Here is a 20,977-nt window from a genome sequence, read left to right on the forward strand (position 1 = left end):
TCATAGTTGTGATTGACCAACCACATGTAACTTGAGCTTAGAAATAACTTTAAATCGTCAATCATTCTATCTTTCATGCTCACACACTAAATTGCTCGCTCTTACCAACTCATTCAGATACACAAGCACCTACCTGTCAATGTGCATTGTCATTTGTACAATAGAAGTTGTTGATCTTTTTTAGTGAAAGACTTCACAAGATAAGCATGAATGTAAGGTTCTGTGTACTTTCTTGAAGATTGGGAAATTTCTGAACCGTCTAAAAAATTCTGTGTGATGATGTCCCTGGTGGACACTCTTACTAGTATCATTAAAGAGAGATGAGGAAACACTTGATGAACTAGAAAGTTATAAGTCATTCAACTTTGACAAATGAAAATGTAATTGTTCTAAAGGAAACAGAATTACTACCGTAATTTAAGGTAATGGTTTACTGTTACAATTTTCTGCTTATGTCATGCTTTTGAACTTTTGTAAGGAGAACCAACATCAAGACTATTTCACTCCAGGTAAGAGTTATCGTCTGTAAGATGGTCTTCAATCTATAAATGTTCAACACTTCTTGATATGCCCATGTTACTGATCAGTGTTGGCAACATGGTTGACTAAATTTAGCAACACTTAACTAGATTTGTTCTGGTTAATTTGTTTATCTGAGGAAGTGTCAAATGGTGTGGTCATCGTCATCATCCAACACCATTTATCTAATTTGCAGCTAGTACTAATAAGCATGGAACCTAAAAAATTGGTACTTGTGTTATGACCTTAAGGGAGACAATGTGTTACTTCTATCATGCATGGTTGTTGTTCGTTCTGTCAGACATGGAGTAAGCTTACATGCCAAGCTCATCCGTGCTGCAAAAATCTAATTTTAGACGTCTCATTGACGAGGTTTATTGTCGGCTAATACCTGATATTTTCTTTGGTTGCTGTTTTAGTGGAATTGACTGTTAATTTGCTTACCAGTGTTCCAATGCAGGATGGTAAATTTGAGTACAAAGGTCACTGGCATAAGAAGCTAGTTATGCACATTATCGTTTACAGTCTCTCATTGTAGTATGTGCTGTAAAGTGACTTGAAGCTTGTTGTTGATGCTGGCACCAACCCTTTTTGAGATTCTTGACCTGCAAAGTTGATGTGGCTGCATGCCTCATGGAATCCAATGCCGACATTGAGGAACCAGAATTACAATTTCCTGGGCCATTGTGTGGACCTGTAACTCAAAACTTCTTTAGGGGAAACAATGGATGTGCTGAAAGATCATGTTCTCTCAGCCCAAAACAGTGGCTGTTTTGCTATCTAGAAAGAGTGATATCTCCATGGAGGAATTCCCTTGCAGAACATCACGTCACATCTTCCTTGGGCGGTACAGCAAAACATGGTTTGGAGCAAAATTGTGCACCCAGCATAATATACCCAAGCCCACGTGGATCATCTTCCATTATTGGTTTCTTTCTTCGTCCTCTGTGCTTCAATGGGAAGGATCAGGTAATGGAAACATCTAAAGCTCTGTTTCACCAGGGTCTGGTTCTTCAGTGTTTTGCTTGCCAAACTGCATGATCGCATCACATGCCTATCCAAGTATTCGATGTGGTGAACGAAACCAATTTCTTTGCGTCTGTAGATTCTCATTGCTGATTGGTAACAGTTCTGATGATTGGATGAAGTCACAACTCGCAAGTGGTGTTGCTTGTTGCAGGCAAGAAAAACCAGTAAGGTTTTCCTGCTGCTTGTAAGCAGAGTCGTGTATGAAGATGGCTCAACTCTCTCGTATCTTTTGCTGTATATGATGGGATAGAATGAGACGCAGTGTACATCCTCCTCACTTTTAGTTGTATGTCATTAAGATGTCGTGTAATCTTCTCCAATCTAATTCTTGAGGTTATCTACATCAATTGTTGGATCAACAATGCCCCCTTTACTTTGCATTTAAACTTGAGCTGAAAGCATATCATCAGTTTCTATTAAGTTTGGAATATAGGTTTCAAAAAATTAGAATCATCAATTGTTCTTATGTTTGTCTTTATGTTAAGATTATATCAATTGATTTGCAAAAAACTGGTTACAAGAGCACAACTCTTTATGATCGCTTAGCAACATGAGATCGAATAATTTGCTGCCGAATTAATATTTTTTGCGTCAAAAATAGACACTCATCTGACAATGGAATGCACCTGTACATGGTTGCAGCATACACGAAGCTTTCAGAAGACAGGAAGATGTAGGAATCTCACATGAAACACATCTTCTCTGTCGGCTACTTGATTTACACACTTCAGTGCTCAGCTTTCACGGAGAAGCTGATTAAAGCAGTCCCACCTCCGAATCTGAACTGTAAACCCCTGTTCATCTCGTTCTCACACTCGACCGCTTCTATGTGCTTGTCATTGTGATGATGAACTTGCACAGGCGTCGTCAGCCTTTAGTTTGCAGCATCGTTGTTCTTCGAGTGCGCCGTGATCACTGTCGATCTCAATGCCGAGGATCTTTTAGGGTATGGAGTGGCAGCTATATATATCATTTAGTTCCATTCTGTGTAGGAGTAAGATTGATAATCTTAAAGAATCGAGATCTATAAAATATAGAGACTAAGAAGGATAGAGCCAACCTCGAAGCAACTAAATCCTCTCTGCCCTAATCAGGTCTCCAATCATATATGTCTCGTTTTGAGTGCTTTGGCTTACTGGAATGGCAAAGGCGTTGCGAGTTGGTGAAGCGCTTGCAGAGAGCGAAAAGGTACATGCAATGCTGTGGATGAGCAGTAAATGACACAGCTGCACAAACCTTCGCTTGTCCTTCCTGCCCCCTTGACTCGTTTTGCCATACCATGCTTTGTTGATGAAGCTATGATAGTTTGCAACAGCAGCGAGGGAGCTGCGATTAACCAGAACATGCATGCAGGTACTCGAGTCATTCATGATTGGGAAGCCTTATATTGACTGGTAATGTGTCCATGTGGATCGTGGATCATGCGACTGGAGTTTTCCATGAGCAGAGATACCATCAGGTGGAAAGAAATGGATTGCGTGTGATCTTTGCACACCCCATTCGATTCAGTGTCACGTTGAGTTGTCCGAGAGGCATTCGTCTTGGTCTCACAATGCTATTTCTGACAGCCACAAAGGTGAAGGAAATGAACATGGAGAAAACGATGGTGGTGTTATTGCCGTAGGCTTATGGAAATGATGGTGATATCGTCCTCCATCGGCTTTGGATTCCATCCCCACTTAAGAGACAAGGAAACGCATTTCCAGACCACAAGATTCCGGCCCGTCTTCCTGTACGCCATGAAGATATCCGAGTAAGCTCCTAGCTTACCATCTTTATCACTCGGAAACAGCAGATCTGAGAAGAACCGACGAGTAAGATGGCTGTCTTCCACCCATTTACTCATCAGCTCCACCATCCTGTCACATCTCGATCGATAAAGATGGATGGATGACCCTTGAAGTAAGCCCTATGAACTGGAGGGGACATGCAAGATTGGAGAGCTTCCCAAGTCAAAAAAAAGATATCGCAAGCAGAGGGAGGGGGTTTCTGAATGAACAAGGCAGAGAGGGAACTTTTCAGAAAGGGGAGTGCATGATCCACAGGAGCCGCTGAGCCTCCAACAGTTGAAGGAGCATGGGGCAACAGTGGCCTCCAAAACCTTTCAGTACCATGATGAGAATAGCAGCTTGGCTCCCTCCCTCATGTACTAATGCCAATATTTAAGACCCTAGCAGCAGCTGAACCACTGGCTTCCTCCTCCCAAGAACTAGCTCATGTGGAGAAGACCTGGGAACAAGTGACATCCCTTGCCGTGGCCTCAAAGAGCCCTACCATCCCCATCACTCCTCCAATGGCACTTTTCCTCGGCCGTGGGGACGACGCCGCGCACGGGAGCGAGCCTGGTGGAGCTCCCGTTTGAGGCCGGAAATGGCGATGGCACATGGGGTGGTGATGACTGAGCCGCCCACCTGCTCCGCTAAAGAGGGACATTCTTACGTTTTGTTGTGCGCATGGGGAGGGGTCCTATCCCAGCTCCAAAAGGGCACTCGAACCCCTCGACGGTGTCGGTGTTGACGACGCACCGTCACCAACAGTCGGAGCAGTACGTCGACTGGTCAGTGACGGTGCCGGGAACCCGGTAACCCGAAACCCGGACAGGGGGTTAGATTGGACCCATGAGCGTATCGGATTCGGATTTAGAAGATGTAGGCGGATGGTTGGTACCTAAACTCCACCCGACACGGTCGCTGTCGTGGTGTCCGGCCGAATCTAATTAGATTGGGAATGAGAAGGTGGGGATCGACGCATCATTTAAGGCGTACTTAAAAATCTTTAGTTTCTTGATGTCGGGATAATGCGGGCACGTCCTCGGCGCTTTCAGTGTCTAATGCGGAGTGATCCACTTATAATGTCCACATGTACTTTTATATCGTATTATATTCCATAAAGTTCGTTCGTTCCTCGATGTCGAGACTGCCGATTTCAAATCCAATCCAATTTGAAATTGTAAATCACGTTATGATCACTGTAAAGATCGTGTTCATCAAAAAGCTTGGAAAATACTTTATGGCCATGATTGTTGATGATTTGCTTCCAAAACCCAAAACATGGTTACTATTCTACGCTCCACTTTGATCATTACATTTCCAACGACGGTAGATCTACTTGAACGAAGAACACCTTCATCATGGATGGCCTGCTGAGAGAGCATGATCGACATGCTACGTTCCAGTGTCTATTCTTGCCAACAAAAGTAAGGATCATAATCACCTACCTTACATGCTTTGGATGATAGTACCAAAATGAATTATTGTACATTGAAAAGTAAAATCGGATGACTCGGTAAATTTTTAGTCGGATCGTGTGAACCATCCGGTTCGGTAAAAATAAACCCGGTTTAAACTCTCAAATATACCTTACTCGATGTGACATTATTAACTCGTCGGCGGTACGACGAGGGGGGGGGGGGGGGGGAGGAGGGAAGGTAGAAATGAAAGGTGAAGAAGACAAAAGAAAGAAGCAGCAGAGAGAAAGAAGTGAAAAAGTAAAAGAAGAAAAAGAAATAAAGAAGAAAAGAGAGTGAAAAGGGAAAGAAAGAAGATAAGAAAAAGAAATCTACGTAGGACATGATAAAGAAAAATAGAAAAAGTTTAAAAATATTCTAAGGGATATGTTGTTGATGATTGAGTCAATACTACTTAATTTCGACCCGAATGCATAGGCTTGTAATGTGATCTTTGTATAATTTTGATATATTTAAGACGGTATTAAGATAGAATCTGATTTCTCGATCGATTTTTATACAAAAGTCAACGTTGGGAGGAGTTTCCTAATTTGACGTCTTCCGAATTAATTCGGGAGGTTATATGGGAGTGAGAGGTTTTTGAAAAAAAAGTTCGACTTCCCAATTGGCATTGAAAAAAAATACAAAAGTTCGACTTGTACTTGATTTGCTTCAATGTTTTCCTCTTGATGTTTTGTCTAAAAGGCAAGAAACAAAGGATAAACCTAAATGTGCTCGTGTAAACTGTTATCCATTGGGCTTACACCATAACTCTCGTAGAAAATAGTTATTCAATCATTTTCTTTCATGTCAACATCCGAAGAGTTATTAGTTAGTGGGATGGGAGTTGATTGTCAAAATATTCTCTTTTATAAATGTATGTAAATTAACTTGAATTGCATCATATTATCAAATACAATAATAATCAAAACCTACTTAGTCATGAAATAAAAAATTATAAATTAGATACTAAAAAACTAATTTTTTTTAAAAAATATATTTTAAGTATCAAGAAATCACAATTAAATATATCTCAAGATGAACTTGCAGGCAGTAGTTCAGCAAACTTCTTTCTCAATCTTGTCAAATGAATAAGATAGTGTGTTTATCAATATTAATATTATATTTAATGTTATTGGTGTGATATTTCATCTAAAGAGAGAAGAGGAATGAAAGGTGGAGAAAAAAAATAAAATTAATTATTTATGTATTGTATTATAATAAATAATTAAATATATATTAAATTAGAAATCTCAAAGACATGATAAACTAGTTATAGAAACCAATTAAAAAAAAGAAATATTAAAAATAAAAATAATACAAGTGAACCATATTAGAGACAAATGACAAGAGAAAATATAGAAACACATGATAATATGAAAGGATCACATTATATTAGTCCAAGACAGTTGGAGAAAGAAGGATATTTAACTAATTTTAAATATATTATAAAATATTTAGTCAATTAATTTATTTTCAGATTAAATAAAAATATAATAATGGATTGGATGGGTGACTGTGGAGGAAAAGGACATTTCATATGTAGTCTCAATTTTAGAGGGACATGCGTCATATTTTACATACATTAAATAGGCAGTGCTCGTTCACCACATCTCCTCAACTCCCCCATAATTCTAATTAATGAGCCTTCTCAATGTTGAACTTAAATATCCTCTCTCTCTCTCTCTCTCTCTCTCTCTCTCTTATGTTACGTGGCAAATCAAGAAAAATTGGCGTATAAATATCCCAAAAAAAGAAAAGAACCACCGCGTCGTCCTCCGTCCTCCACCTCCACCTCCACCTCCACCCCCGGACGCCAGCATATGAACGTGGGACACGAGGCCACATAAATCTCCGCATCCAGGGAGAGCCACCCAATTCTTGGAGCGATCTCACGATCGCGATGCGGCCGCGGGAGATGCCGCACCCGTTCTGCTGCATCGCCCTCGACTGCCCCGGCCTCGGCGCCCGCTCCCGGGCGCCGGACGATCCGCCTCCGGATCCCGGCCCCTCCTCCACCGTCGCCGTCGCCGGTGTCCTCTGCAAGTGGACCAATATAGGGAAGGGGTGGCGACACCGCTGGTTCTCCCTCGGCAACGGCGTGCTCTCCTACTCCAGGATCCGTCGCCGGGACCCCCCGCCGGTGCCCGAGGGCGATGGCGTCCGCCTCATCGGAAGTGCCACCGCGATGTTCGCCCCGGTCACCGCCGCCTCCTCCAGCCGCCCCGGCAGCGGCTGCGGTTGCCGTCAGCCCCAGAAGCCGGTGCGCGTCGTTCATCTAAAGGTATGCGAACGACAAACCATGCTCATCCTCATTCTCAGGAACAAGAACTAGAAACCCAGAAATAAGAGAAACAAATCGTCGCATCCGATGGTGATCTGATGTCAAGCATTTGAGATTTCGACAAATTATTACAAGGAAAAAAAATTCACTTCGGTTGCTTTTATTTTTCCCAATCTCTTGTTCGTGATGTTGAGGCCGTCTTCCGTTCTCGTCCTTTTTCTGTTTCTCCGAATGAGATTTCCAATTTTGCCAATTCTATATGACCGTTCAATTTTCTCGCTCGATTTGGTCTTCCTGTTGAGGTCTGAAGCGGACGAAACAGTTGCTTCTAAATTAAGACGTACGAAAACATTACATGGACGGTGGAGATGAAGCGTCGTAGACAATGTCGAGGGCGAACCATGTACGATACGAGCCCCGCATCGAGTCCCTCCGCTGGCCTAAACTAGTAATCGCGCGGGTCGCGTCATTTGGCTGGCGACCAGCGTAGTACTTGCCACACTATTCGATGTGGGGACGGCCGGTACCCGCGTCTCCTCCCTGGCTATTGTTGTTACCTTCGCTGGGTTGGGCCGAGGGGATGTGGGTTCTGGATAGGGAGGGGGGGGGGGGGGGGGGGGGGGGGAGGACGACGTGAACAGGGGGAGCGCGGTTTGTTTGCTTGCGTGATGGCGATGGCTGGTTCCTGTCTCGCCTTTCTTTTGATAGGGTGCCGGGGAAGGGGGGATTTTTGGGGCGCCGTGGGGGGCATCTATATGTAAATAATTGGTAACAAGGGCGAGGTGTGACCCCCCTACCGCGGCTGCTGTTCTTGCCACAATGCACAGAGGGAGGGGGGCCGACAGCTGGATTTTGGCCTCAGCTATTGGATCTTTGCTCGCTGCAACAAAGCAAAGTAGGCAGTTGTACGGCCCTGGTTCTGGTTTTTGTCTCCTCTTTTGTTCTTCTTCCCCCCTCTATCTCTCTCTCTTTTTTTCTTTTCCTTTTTTTTGCTTTCCCTTCCAATGACTCCCATATTTGCCTCTTTCTTGGTGTTGAGGTATGTAACTGAAACTCTTCTCTCTGTCGTTGGGGTTTTACTCTGATCGTCGTTGCTTTAATGCATTGTTTCTTCCGCCATTATTTGATCGGTTGATTCCTCTTTGGTTCCAATTCTTTATTCAAAAATTTCCGCTTTTTTTTTTGTTGATGTTATTATAAAAGATTAATCTCGAGACTTGATCGTACCTAGAGTTTGTAGCTTGCGATCTCTGGGTAAGAATTGATTGCGTTTCTGCTTCATTGTTGTCCATGGTCCCCCATCGGTATATCTACTTTTTGAAGGATAGAAAGTGAATGCGAACGCCAACACAGTGCACGGTGGACGGAAGACGAACCTGTGAATGCAAGGGCTCCTGCGACTCATGATTCGCAAAAACCGGAGCGCCAGAAAAAAAAAGAGAGGAAATTTTAAATGAAGTGGCACGCATCCAGTGGTCGGTAGTGTATACGAACGCTTCCAAACGGCTGTGGCCCTTTTCTTGATGGAAGTCAGTTATGAATACTCTACCTGCTGGAGACTAATGGTTCTCAAGATGCGGTCGCAGGTGTGTTTGCTGGCGTTTGTGGTTGTGAGCTTGACCAGTGATTTTAGCTGTTCTGGAAAATGTTACGGCTTTCAAGTGTTGATGACGTTTTTACTCTGGTGAGCCTTTTTTCAGCTCACTGCTTTCGGGAGGTGTTTAGTGGTAGTCTATGGCAGGAGATCGTGCACCGAGAGGACATCCTAATGTGATGAAGTCTCGTACTTCCAAGTATTTGAGCTGCAAATTGGTTCTTGAGAGTAAATGTCATGAACATTTGATAGGTTAAGTTTGTCCTGTTATATGCTAAAATAACACTGTCAAACAACATTCCCATAAATGTTGTTCTTTTTTTGCTGTTAGACATTTAATCTCCTGAACCCATTTGCAGCTCTATGCTATTTAGAACGTATCGGTGGCAGTCCGTGACATGAGATGGTGCATCGAGAGGACATCCTTAATTGCTAAAATCCTTACGTTCTATAACAAGAAAAGCCGAAAGTGGTGTGCATGCATAGGTTACTTAGGGTTGGGCCAGAACTTAGACTGATTTGTTGCTTAAAGTTGAACTTACTTTTACACAAATTTTAAAATGTTGTATACTGTGACCTCTATACTGTCTTTTGGAGGAGTCAGGTGTGGATGCCTATTAATAGTAAAAGAGCAAGAACACTCCTTAAATCCTTCCCTCTAACTGTTTTTGGAGATAGCCAGTGATGCCAGAGATTTCAAGTAATGCTAATAGCTTGGGATAGTTCGAGTTATCCATGGAGAAATGCAATAACTAAATCGCAACTAGATAAACCAATGGTTTCTTGATTCCATTTGTTAAACAGCCTGTTGGTTTACAAATTGTTTGTTTGTTACTTTGATTTTGTTAAAAAGTGGTAACCAAACTTATGATTATTTGATTTGGGATAAATTGCATATTCTTTGGATCATATAGGTTAGGCCACTCAATGATCATAATAAACAAGACCAAAGAGAAAAGAAGAGGAGGGTGCCTACAGTTTATTTGATGTGCCTGCTGACTGCAAGATGACTATATTGGGATGTTCTGGGGTAGGTGAATGTAGTTTGAGAATCTTGTGTGTGATTGTACTATATTGAAGAGAATAGCTTGAGTAACCAGATAGGTTTCTAAGTCATGGATAGGAATATTGGCACACAATATATGCATGCATACGCATGCATATATATAATCGCATATTTTTATGCTTTTGTGTAGGCTATATATTGTGTCGTCCACTTGCAGTTTTGGAGTATGGAGTATTTCATAAAGCTTAACGGTTTTGCTTTTGGATTTTGCGTGCTCTCTTTCTTTGTAATCTTTAATTCCTCCATTTCTCCTTCACTTTGTGTTTCTGTATTTCCTCTCATTCTCTTTGATTATTAGATTTCCCTCGTGGAAATATCAAACTAAGCTTATAATAATAAGCAGAAAATTTTAACCATTCCATGGAATGTGCTGCACATATTTCTTTTTGAAATGAGGTATCACGTGCTTCATGTATACCAGCAGCATGCATGAATTTTGTAGCTAAATGAAACTTAGTACTCATAAGGGATGTCTTGAAGCAATATGCTGCTTTTGAACGCAAGCAAATTGTCCTGTTCAGAATCTAATTAGCTTCTTTTATGCTTCTTTCAGATCTCATCATTTCGTGAAAGTAAGACGGATGACAGAAGATTCTACATAGTTTCTCCAACAAAGACACTTCATTTGAGGACTTATTCGAGTATAGATCGTGTAGCCTGGATTCAGGCTTTGATTTTGGCAACAAAAGAAATTTCCATAAATAGAGGAGTTTCTTTTATGCAGAATGATGTATTAATTTCAACTGAAAAGCTTAGAGATCGCATGCAAGCTGAGGGATTGGATGAGACAGTTATTAAGGACTGTGAGCAGATTATGCGTATAGAGTTTGCTGAATACCACAGACAATTGAAGCTTCGATATGAAGAGCACTTAACCTCTATTGGTACATTTCATCAGCAGCTGGAGGTACTTTTTGCATAAAACAAGTAATGGGTGGGTTATTATTTTCAGTTTCTTAGATTGACATGGTATTCTTTGTATTGCTAGTTCACCATAGTGTTTAATAGTTTATGTTATATGCTCCTTTACTATGTTGTGCTTGTTTACAAGGACACATTAAGATCTTTAGACACCTTAGGATGGAAAATGTTCTTTGAACTGTATCGAGATCAAACTGTTATTTGATGTTTATTAAACTTGCCTGTTACATTTAAATTTATACAATTATGAAATGATTACTGCCTGGATTGTCTTTTTCAGCTAGTGTTGTGATGACATTACTTACAAATTTTGATGCCTGAATGTTTCATAAATCATGTTAGTATTGCTCTATATCCATTAACTCAAAGTGCATGTCATTTTACATTGCTTTGGGTTTGTAATTTGAACCTGCTATCTTTCTAGGTCTTAAAAATCTAATTCAGTTATTATAATGCACAGTATGGTGGAACTAATTGTCCTGCTTTTAAGTTATTTTCTCTTTCCAGTAGTTGAATATGTTACAGAATATATAATTATTTTCTCTTAAAGAGTTAAAATTCAAGAAACGATGATTTTTTCTTTGGGATAATTTTAGTCAAATCATGTGAGTCATGTTCTGTTTGTCCCTTTGACTATTTTGTTACTTGGAGGTGAATATTTAATATGGTTCCCTAAAACTAAATGATTTCTTTGTTTAACTTGTTTATCAGAGTTTAGCAGAATGTTGGATGATAATTCTTTGTTCAAATTGGCTGAAATCACTAATGATAAGTATGCCGACTACTTTAGACACTATGATCTTCCTTTAAAAAGTTGCCTTAGCTAGATAACAGGCATTGATCATATATGGTAGATGTCATGGTGAGGGAACCCAGAACTTATGTTCTTATCTTCATGGCTTTATCGAGCCTTCTTGCCCAAGAAATTGGTACATAGCAACTTTACATCGGGGAAGAAAACTTAAATGATAGTGACATCATTAACTGACGTGATTGATCTACCTCAAAGATGATTTCTTCATTTGTTTAAGAAGTTCTTTTTTGCTTGAATATATCATTTCTAAGGATGCCAATCTGCATATGCAGGAAGTTGATGTAGAAGATGCTGCGACTCGCGAAGGCCAATTGCAGCTACCCAAGTATGACTATTCCAGCTCTGGGCGTGAAAAATTTAATGGTACTTCCTAGGCTAGTTCTAGTTCATGTCAATTCAAGAAAAACAACAGTATAATATATTTTTTTCGATCAGTATATGTGTATATCTATTGTTGCTTCCTTTTGGTCGTGTCAAATCTTGTTTAATTTTGGAAGTTGTCCTTCTGGCTTAAGTTGTTTGCATGAATGATGTCAGAGCAAGTAATTTATCTGAAACCTGCCTCTCTTTTTCCCATCTTTTTACCTTTGATCTGCCACCTTTATGGGCTTATTGCAAAGCCCATTAGATCTTCTTCTTTCGTTGTTATTATTGTAGTATCACAAATGAATTTAATAAAACTACTTTGTCGTTGGCATTGATGGCTCTCACCAATGAATCTTATGTAAAACGACCATCAACCATTTGGACATTTGCCATTTCTTTCTGTTTTAGCTGTTTTCTCATGTTTTGTACTCCTATATTTTTTTCCTTTCTGTATTGGATATTTCACCAATGAATCCTTTCTGTTGTTGTTTCACCAATGAATATTGTGTAGAACATACCTCATCAATTGCATCATTCAGCTGCATGAAGAAGAATGACAAACAATATCTCCTCGTCTTTCATGATGTTTAATTTTGTAATTTGACCAAAATCTTAATTATATCCTATGCTTTTCTAGTAGCTTTCTCAAATCTTTGACAAGTAAAATTTATTTATCTTGGAATTAGCACAGTTGGTGCACTAAATTGATGAACTAGATACTCATATTTATCATAAAATAGATAAATACAATTTACATATGTACTTCCAGTAAAATCAGGGCTACTCTATTCTAGTTCGGTGTTTTAGTGGTTCAGTAATTCCTGGTATCAATCATACTTTTGATACAGAAATTTTTTAAGTTTTATATTAGAGACAATCTACAACCTTGTGCTGCAAGTTGATCTTAATTGATAACAGAATAAATAGATATTATCAGCAATGATCTATAGAAATTTCCAGAGGAAGTGGTATACTGTAAAACCTTGATTTGCAGCTACTTCATTGAATGCTTTAGTTTACTATCAAGTGATAATTTTTACCCCTTCTCTTTTTATCAATTCACTTTGATTAGAAGCTTCCTTGGTATTCACTTACAGATTATCCAGATTGCTTTAAATCTGGATATCATACTTGAATTCATGTTGCAGCTAAAAAAAAAAATATTTTGTTTTCTTTTTTTTCTCATAGTTGTATTTGTTGACCAGAGTACAGTACAACTGAATCATCTGATGATGTTGAAAAGCAAGAGCTCGATGAATTATCAGACGAAGAAGAAGTTTCCTTTTTTGATACAAATGAGTGCTTTGGTGATCCTATAGTTACCTGTGCCGCTGAAGTAACATCCTCAAATGTGTCTAATATAATTTCTGGATTTAATACTAACCATTGTGATGCAAAGATAATGGACGTTGAGTTACAGCCTGATTATCCGAACATGTTGCTCCATATCCCAAGGCGGAAGAAGTTGCCAGAGCCTATTGAAAAGGAGAAAGGTGTTAGCCTTTGGTCAATGATTAAAGATAATGTCGGAAAGGACCTCACACGAGTGTGCCTTCCTGTTTTCTTTAATGAACCATTGTCTTCGCTGCAAAAGTGCTTTGAAGACTTGGAGTACTCAGATCTATTGGATCAAGCATACGAGTATGGGAAAAAGGTAGCGTACTTATTTCTGTTTCTGTGCTGGATTTTCACATATCATCCTATAATATTAGAACAAAAAGCAACATGCCCTTTTTTTTTATTTAACTATGTTTAACTGTTTGTTTATCTCCTATCAAAGATATATATGGAAAAATTATTCTCAATTTATGACTTTTTCAAGCAAATATGTAGAAGCACAAAATTATATGCTAAATTTTATCAGTGACTATATTTGCAGATAAAAATTGGCTCAGCTATTGATAATTGTTGCAACTCTTATTAGTTCATTTTTTCAATTGTTTGCTTTTGAATCTTTTACTAGCATTTGCTTTGCAATTTGAAATAAAAGATGGTTACTCATTATGCCCACAATATGAAGTGCAACTTTAGCAAAGAATTGAGATTCTAATTAAAGTAGATGGAAAATAATTCTTTAGAAGTAAAAGTGATTGGTATTTGGATTTTGTTATTCAATGATTTAGAGAGATCAATGAAGATATTATTTATAGATATAAGAAGATGGTTAAGGTGAAGAAAACCATGAAGAGCATCATATGATCATTGTGTCTCCTAGATTACGAGAGAAATTTTACTAGCCAAATCTTGGGCAATTAGAAAATATAAAAAATAAGTGTTACTGGGATGAAAATACATAAAAGATTTATAAGAAAAGATAAGAATAAATTTTTGCATTTTGATCAATTGAGGGTAATTTAATGAAGAAAATCTTTTAAGATCAGTTTGAATGTGTCTAAGGAGACCTATGCACTGTTATTATTAATTGAAATAAGTGTGAAGAAAGGTAGAGGAAAACCTAAGATTTCTTTATTAGAAGCAATTAAAAGATACTTGATGGCTCTTTTCTTTAACGAAATGTAATGTGGGAAAAGATGTATCTGGTTGACCCCAAGTGGTTGGGACTTATTGATTGTTTTCTCGTTTTTAATGATTTTTCATGTAGGACATTGATATATAACTTTGAGGTAGCATAATTATTATTTTTTAAGAAAAAGCATTCATTACTTACAGTGGAATATTACAAAACAGAGATGACATAGACTCATCGAAGTCCAAAAAGAAGGGAACTGACAGGATCACCTAAAATTAGTAAGGTTCTGGGTGACGAAGTTAAGGTTCCTGGAGAGGAAACTACCTTTAACTACCTGCAACCTTATACAATACTCGGCTATGTTAGAGACAATAGCTTTAAGGTGCTGACCTTGAACCCTTGAGGTAGCATAGTTTGTGATACAGAGTACTTACCCTTTACAGATCTTAGTTTAGAATTGAAACACTTTATTTTTGTATTTGTATGGGGTGCAAACTTTATTTTCCCGATTGAAACAGATTGGTGGTAGTCTTTGACAGGGATTTACATTTACTCAATTTGCTGGTGAAGTTTGCCTTAAAAAATTGCTCATGAAGTGATCAATCCATTATTTCCTTGCAGTATTCTATTTTCATCCTTTTTTGTTAATAACAATAACATATCCACCTATAGAGTTACAAACTTGCTAGCTATTGCAGACAAGTTGGTCATTATCTTTTCTAGATTGCTAGTGAAACCTTTGTCGTGTAGTGGTTCCAGGATTCTTGTTAGATGTAGGATATTAATATCCAGTGGTTTTAAAAGACACTCGGGTGGTTGCCTAGACCCTCAGGCGAGGCGAGGCCCAAGTGCCTCGCACAGGGTTCGGACGACGCGCTTCAATGAAGCATCGCTTGGGCGCTCGCTTGAGCCCAAGCGTCGGGCGTCTTGAGCGAGCGCCCGATTGAATCCAACGAGTCAAACCAAATTGTGAATTCTGGTTTGGTTTAACAGTGACTTAGTTGGTCCAATCAAACCAACTAAGTCCAATAGTAAACATTAAAACCCACCCCCCTCCCTCGACTCGCTCGGTAAACTCTAGGATCCATCGTTGCATCCTCTACAGCTGACGAAAAGGTCCAATCTTCCGCTTCCGACACCGACTAAATCCTCCACTATCGACTAAGTCCTTCGTCGCCTACGTAAAGGTCCGAATCTTCCTCCTTTGCCGTTGCTTTTTTCGTGTGCAGCTCCCTCTACTGCTTAATCTTTCGTGTGCAGTTCCCTCCACTGTCAAGGGACAAGTCCACAGCTTTCTTTGCCACTGTTGTTGTCGTTCGCAGTTTCCTCTGCCGTCGCTGTCCTCGTTCGAAGGTTCCTTTGTCACCGGTGCCCTCTCCTCACCCACGTTCCACCATTGGTGATTCCTCTTCTCCCCCCCCCCCCCCCCCCCTTCTCTACTGCACACAATTATATCAACTGTTAACAGTGGATTAACTACTGTTAGCAGTGGATTGTTAACCCTTAGAACTGATAATTAAAACTATTGTTACCATATATTATATTATATTATTATTATATTTTATATTATATATTTTAAAATTATATTATTTTTTATTTTAATATTCTAGAGTGCCTCGCTTCGCTCGCCTCAGGTGTTTTGAGACCTTGGCACATTTTGACGCCTAGCACTTTTAAAAATACTATTAATATCACTGTTTATTTGTTTTAATTACTGGGCACCACCTTCATTGTTGCTGATAGGTATCTGGTACGCTTTCTATATTTTCAGGTACTCATTATCTTCCATAATTTCTATAGTTTTCCATTGCTGATAAAGATTATCTTTAAGTTTTTCGTCATGCTTCTCACTTTTTTACTACCATAAAAGATTGAAGAGAAGCACCTGAAGGATCATTCTAGTGTAGTTTATCAAGGACTCATCCATGAACATCAGTTACAAGCCACTAGGCCAATGAAACCATACTTTTATAACCTGTTTGTTTATTCCTTCAAAAGAATTTCCATTCAAAATATCTTCTGGAGTTTCAAGTTTTTGTTTGTCTGACAATGATGAGCTTCTGAGGAAATACAAGTATTAAAAGAGGGTTAGATATGGAACCAATAAGTTGGAGCTTGACAAAGAATGATGTGTGCATAAACTTCAAGAATGCAATAAACGACCTCCCATACATGAGGAACCTGCCTGCCTTGCTCCTGCAAAAAATGAGGCTACTATTCCAGGCTGACAATGTAAGTCCAATATAATTCAGATGCTGTTAGACATGAGAATGCTTTTGTCAGCCTAGTGTTGTATCACTTGACGAAAATGCATCAATGGAGCTGAATGTTATCGAGGCAGTGGGGCGGTTAGTGCTAAAGAAGTATTGGTGTAAACTTGGGATAGAAAACATCAAGATGTTTTACATCTAATAATATCTCCTGGAATGCAACAGCTGATTTACCAAATTGCTTGTGTTTGTGAGTTAAATACCCATGATAGGCAAAAACCTATTATAACACAATGTACAGACAGCAACATATCAATGATCAAACAGTCAGCACAAATTCTTAGGGTCAGGAGTTTCAAAAGAAAATTGGTACTAGGCTTAATCTTAATTATAGACCAATAAGCCATTGAAGAAAGAAAATTTACCTGCACATATGTACTATGAGAAGGCAACACATGAATTTAGGATGCATAAATTACATATGTGCGATGTATGATATCTCTAAAGAAAGTGATATCTGCTTTTTTTGGTTCTAATTAATTATGTTCATGAGCATATGCTGAGTATAGGAAATGTGTTATTTGTAATATCTTGTACTGAAAGTCAAAACTGGTAATGTTTCTGTAACCGCAAAACTGAAGTTGCCAGCTGTGGTGGATTTGTGATCTGTGGCTTTGAATAATGCACTTTTTTAGACCTAATTTGTTTCATCTTATAGGGAGGGTAATGTGTGCATGGCTTATAACTGCAATGCTCTGGATTATCTTAACATGTGTTTCTTATGTTGAATTCTTGTATTTAGGGGAACAGTCTCATGAGAATTCTGAATGTAGCTGCCTTTGCAGTCTCTGGATATTCTTCTTGTGATGGTCGCCCTTGCAAACCTTTCAATCCTCTGTTAGGTGAGACATATGAAGCTGACTACCCTGACAAAGGAATCCGCTTCTTTGCTGAAAAGGTAGGTTTTTGGACTATGATATGAAGATTTGGCCTTCACGTCACTGTTCCAATTTGCATCAAATTCTTCATTAACTATATCCCTTTACTGAATAACTTCACTTGTCCAGAATTACAAGAGTTCTATATTTCTCTTATATACATAATTTTTTTTTTATGTATAAGTAATTTGTTGTCTTTTTCTAGCATGAACTTGATCAAAAAATGTTATATATAGAACTATAATTGGAATACATAAAAGTCTTTTCTAGTTTTATGAAACTACTTAATTGTTTTTCTCTTTTTTTTTAATCCAAAAGAAATGTGGAAAAGTTCCATCCTCATTGTGTTTATGGAAGGTAAACAAGAAACAAAAGACAGGTAAGGTGGGTGAAAGAATTTAAAAAGTTATCAATAGCTTACCAGAGTTTTTAGAATAACCTCATAAACAAAGTTAACTGTCTCTAAAGTTTACAGAATGTACACAAAAAGATACACTTTAAGAATTCCAAAACATAAGAGTAAAATTTCTACTCTGAAGCAGTTTCTGTCAAGAGCTTGATCAACATGAAAAGTTAAAATAATTATCTGATAAATGGCCACAAGAAAAGATTTATGACTTTGTTATATTTTACACACCTGCAATGCCAAACCATGATGACTAATAGAATTCTTTTGAATATCCCATCTGATTACCTACGTGTTGGGAACATTGGAAAGCTAGGAAATGCCGAATTGTCCAGAGACTCGATTGGATGCAGATTCTGTTTTTAAAATGCATTAACAATGTATTCGAGTGGCAAATTAACATGTTTATTAAAAAGCTGGAAAACTTATTGTTTTTTGGCTTGTGGGTGAAACCATTCTTCGATTTGTATATTTTCTTCTTTTCTCTCAGACTTATCTTCTCTTCTTCCTTATAGTTTCCTTCCTTCTCTTTTATTTGAATCCTTTCGTTATCTCGACGGAATAAGATGATAGGCTATGCCTGTATTTGGTTGACAAAAAAAGAAAAATCCAACTGTCTCTACCAATACTAAATGGATCCTGTAGCTAAGCAATGGCTGATGAGTTAAGTTAATCCAGATCCCAACCATCTGTATTCTATTCATAATTGAAATTAGTTTGATCTCATGGGAAAAAAATAATTTTTGCTCTTAAGCAATTCCAACAGACTTTGGCAATCAAGCAATAGTTACCAGATAAATCTTTTTAGAATCTAGCATGCCAATCATCTTTGTTTTAATTCGTTCTTACTATTTGTGCTTATTTCTTTATTGATTTAGTTTAGTTTATAAGATACATAATTCGTTCATACCATGCCTTATTTGATATGTTTTGTCACCTTTAAAAGGCTAATACATATATGCTCTTCTAACTATATCTACATCTTTCTGTAATGTTCTTTCACAATTGATAAAAAGTCTGGAATGATGTTACTCACTACCTCACTTTCTAGGTTAGCCACCACCCTATGCTTATCGCTTGCCACTGTGAAGGTAGAGGTTGGAAATTCTGGGGAGACAGCAATCTGAAAAGTAAATTTTGGGGACAATCTATACAAGTAGACCCTGTTGGTGTACTAACCTTGGAATTTGATGATGGTGAAATTTTTCAGTGGAGCAAGGTATTATTACCATGCACAACTGTTCATGAGAACCTCAATCTTCTGTAACAAAACAACTATCTTTTTTTCCTTGTAAAAGATATTCACTAGTCTAGATTCCACTTAGATTATAAAAGAGATATATGTTTTTCTTGTCATGCCAGTCCAGGCTATCATCTTTGAAAAGACAAGAATACTCTTCTACCCTGTCCAATGAGTCATTTGATTTCCCATGTAGGTCACAACAACTATCTATAACCTAATTCTTGGTAAGGTATACTGCAATCACCATGGTACAATGAACATACGGGGAAACCAGCAGTATTCTTGTAAATTAAAGTTCAAAGAGCAGTCACTCCTTGACCGCAACCCTCGCCAGGTAAGGAATGAGAATTTGCTGCATTTGATCCAGGCTTATCAGGTTCTTCTAACGACAAGGGCCACATTCTTCCACAAAGGTACAAGGTCTTGTTGAGGATGCTAAGGGAACAAAAGTTGCCACTTTAGTAGGTAAATGGGATGACAGCATGTGCTGCTCGTTTGGTGACGAAGTCCTGAAGTCCAAGAGCTCTTTTTTGACAGAAAATTCAACTCTGTTATGGGCAAGGAATAAGCCTCCTCCTGACCCCACTCGATACAACTTGACATCGTTTGCGATTACGCTAAATGAGATAACATCAGATCTGAAGGTAGACATGGCATGCGAGTTGTTGACTTTCACCTTTTCCGATTTACTTGTCTCTTCTTTTACCTTTGTTCTAAATTCTGAATATTGGTCATCGATTAAGGGGAAACTTCCACCAACTGATTCAAGACTCCGACCGGATCAGCGATACCTTGAGAATGGGGAGTACGAAAAGGCAAATTCAGAAAAGCTGCGATTGGAGAGAAGGCAACGAATGGTGATCCTCTCATGTCATAATTCTTTTAAGCTCGAAAGTCATGAACAAGGTTTTCTGTTTCTTGATCTCCTAATTATTCTAAGGGGAAATATGCTTGTTACTTCTTATGATATACTATCCAGCTATGCTAGGAAATTTCTATTACCACATTCTTTATAAAGATATTTACTGCTTGATTTTGACCTTCCACTAATTCTTTACTGATTAGAATACTAGTACTGATTACCCTGGAACTTACCTAAGATGCAGCAGAAACAGTCTCCTGAGAATTTGAAGTGGCTTAGTATAAAATGCATTATTGCGTGTAGGGTGCTCTTACCTTGATATGAGCTTCTGTTGTCATTGAATTTTGGGTCTCTTACCTTGGTCCAGAAGTTAGGTGTTGTTGGTTGTTGACCGGTAGTCCATGATTGAAATTTTCTTTTGGTGCAGTCGAGGAAATTGCAGGAAAATGGGTGGAAACCAAGATGGTTTAGGAGGGATAGTGAGGATGGAACATTCCGATATATAGGTGGATACTGGGAAGCAAGGGAGCAGATGAAGTGGGATGACTGTATGGACATATTTGGCGAGTTCTGAAATGGTGTAACTATGGTTCCCTGCTAGGAAGAACTTTGCAATCGGATGGGTATGATGTGATGCCTAATTGAGTTTCCTGCAGATGCTACTCTTCTGTGGTAGACATTTGCGCTTACATCTATCAATCTGCAGATGGCTTGTGGGCTTTGTGGGTCGATGGAGTTGCTGATTGAAGATGCTTATATCCAACTGTTTATTCCTTTGTTGTTTGATATTGTTATTCAGTTTAGGGCAAGAGGACATTCTTTGTAACATGGTTATTTTATATTGTAACTTATTGCCCCTTTTGTGATTAATTAGCATAACTTAATGATCTGAGGGCCACATCGTGCTGAAATCGCCGGAATCAACTATGGCTGTAAAAAAAAGCATGTGTATTCATCTGTTGCTCCACTGTGTCTATATTTGATCTCTTACACCAGTGACCTGAGATTCAATGCATTTACCTTGTGTAG

The 20,977-nt window shown here is 38.7% G+C and overlaps 1 protein-coding gene across 10 annotated transcripts; it reads left to right on the plus strand.

The window, feature by feature from the left end:
- Nucleotides 1–6,540: 6,540 nt before the first annotated feature.
- LOC135581714 (oxysterol-binding protein-related protein 2A-like) lies at nucleotides 6,541–20,924 on the plus strand. 10 transcript variants are annotated; one of them, XM_065173624.1, is made up of 11 exons: nucleotides 6,542–7,058; nucleotides 10,272–10,625; nucleotides 11,726–11,816; nucleotides 13,025–13,473; nucleotides 17,302–17,457; nucleotides 18,895–19,062; nucleotides 19,280–19,420; nucleotides 19,500–19,551; nucleotides 19,624–19,730; nucleotides 19,830–19,943; nucleotides 20,376–20,924. In XM_065173624.1, the coding sequence occupies exons 1-11, from the start codon at nucleotides 6,678–6,680 to the stop codon at nucleotides 20,520–20,522; spliced, it is 2,160 nt and encodes a 719-aa protein (XP_065029696.1). In that variant the 5' UTR covers nucleotides 6,542–6,677; the 3' UTR covers nucleotides 20,523–20,924. The 10 variants fall into 10 exon arrangements, with proteins under 10 accessions (XP_065029697.1, XP_065029696.1, XP_065029695.1 ...); XM_065173623.1 differs by having other exon boundaries at nucleotides 6,543–7,058; nucleotides 19,500–19,730; nucleotides 20,376–20,571; nucleotides 20,655–20,924; XM_065173629.1 differs by lacking the exon at nucleotides 6,542–7,058 and adding an exon at nucleotides 7,795–7,953 and having other exon boundaries at nucleotides 10,272–10,359; nucleotides 10,443–10,625; nucleotides 19,500–19,730.
- The last annotated feature ends 53 nt before the right edge of the window (nucleotides 20,925–20,977 follow it).

Source organism: Musa acuminata, chromosome BXJ3-11 (assembly GCF_036884655.1).
Source record: "Musa acuminata AAA Group cultivar baxijiao chromosome BXJ3-11, Cavendish_Baxijiao_AAA, whole genome shotgun sequence".
In the NCBI taxonomy this organism is placed as follows: Eukaryota; Viridiplantae; Streptophyta; class Magnoliopsida; order Zingiberales; family Musaceae; genus Musa; species Musa acuminata.

What these genes read in the sequence shown, in the direction of transcription:
- LOC135581714 (XM_065173622.1), top strand. Translation starts at nt 6,678, where the DNA reads ATGCGGCCGCGGGAGATGCCGCACCCGTTCTGCTGCATCGCCCTCGAC. An exon ending in TGCGCGTCGTTCATCTAAAG is followed by an intron (nt 7,059 to 10,271) that starts GTATGCGAACGA and finishes TGCTTCTTTCAG; the next exon opens with ATCTCATCATTTCGTGAAAG. An exon ending in CATACGAGTATGGGAAAAAG is followed by an intron (nt 13,474 to 17,301) that starts GTAGCGTACTTA and finishes TCTTGTATTTAG; the next exon opens with GGGAACAGTCTCATGAGAAT.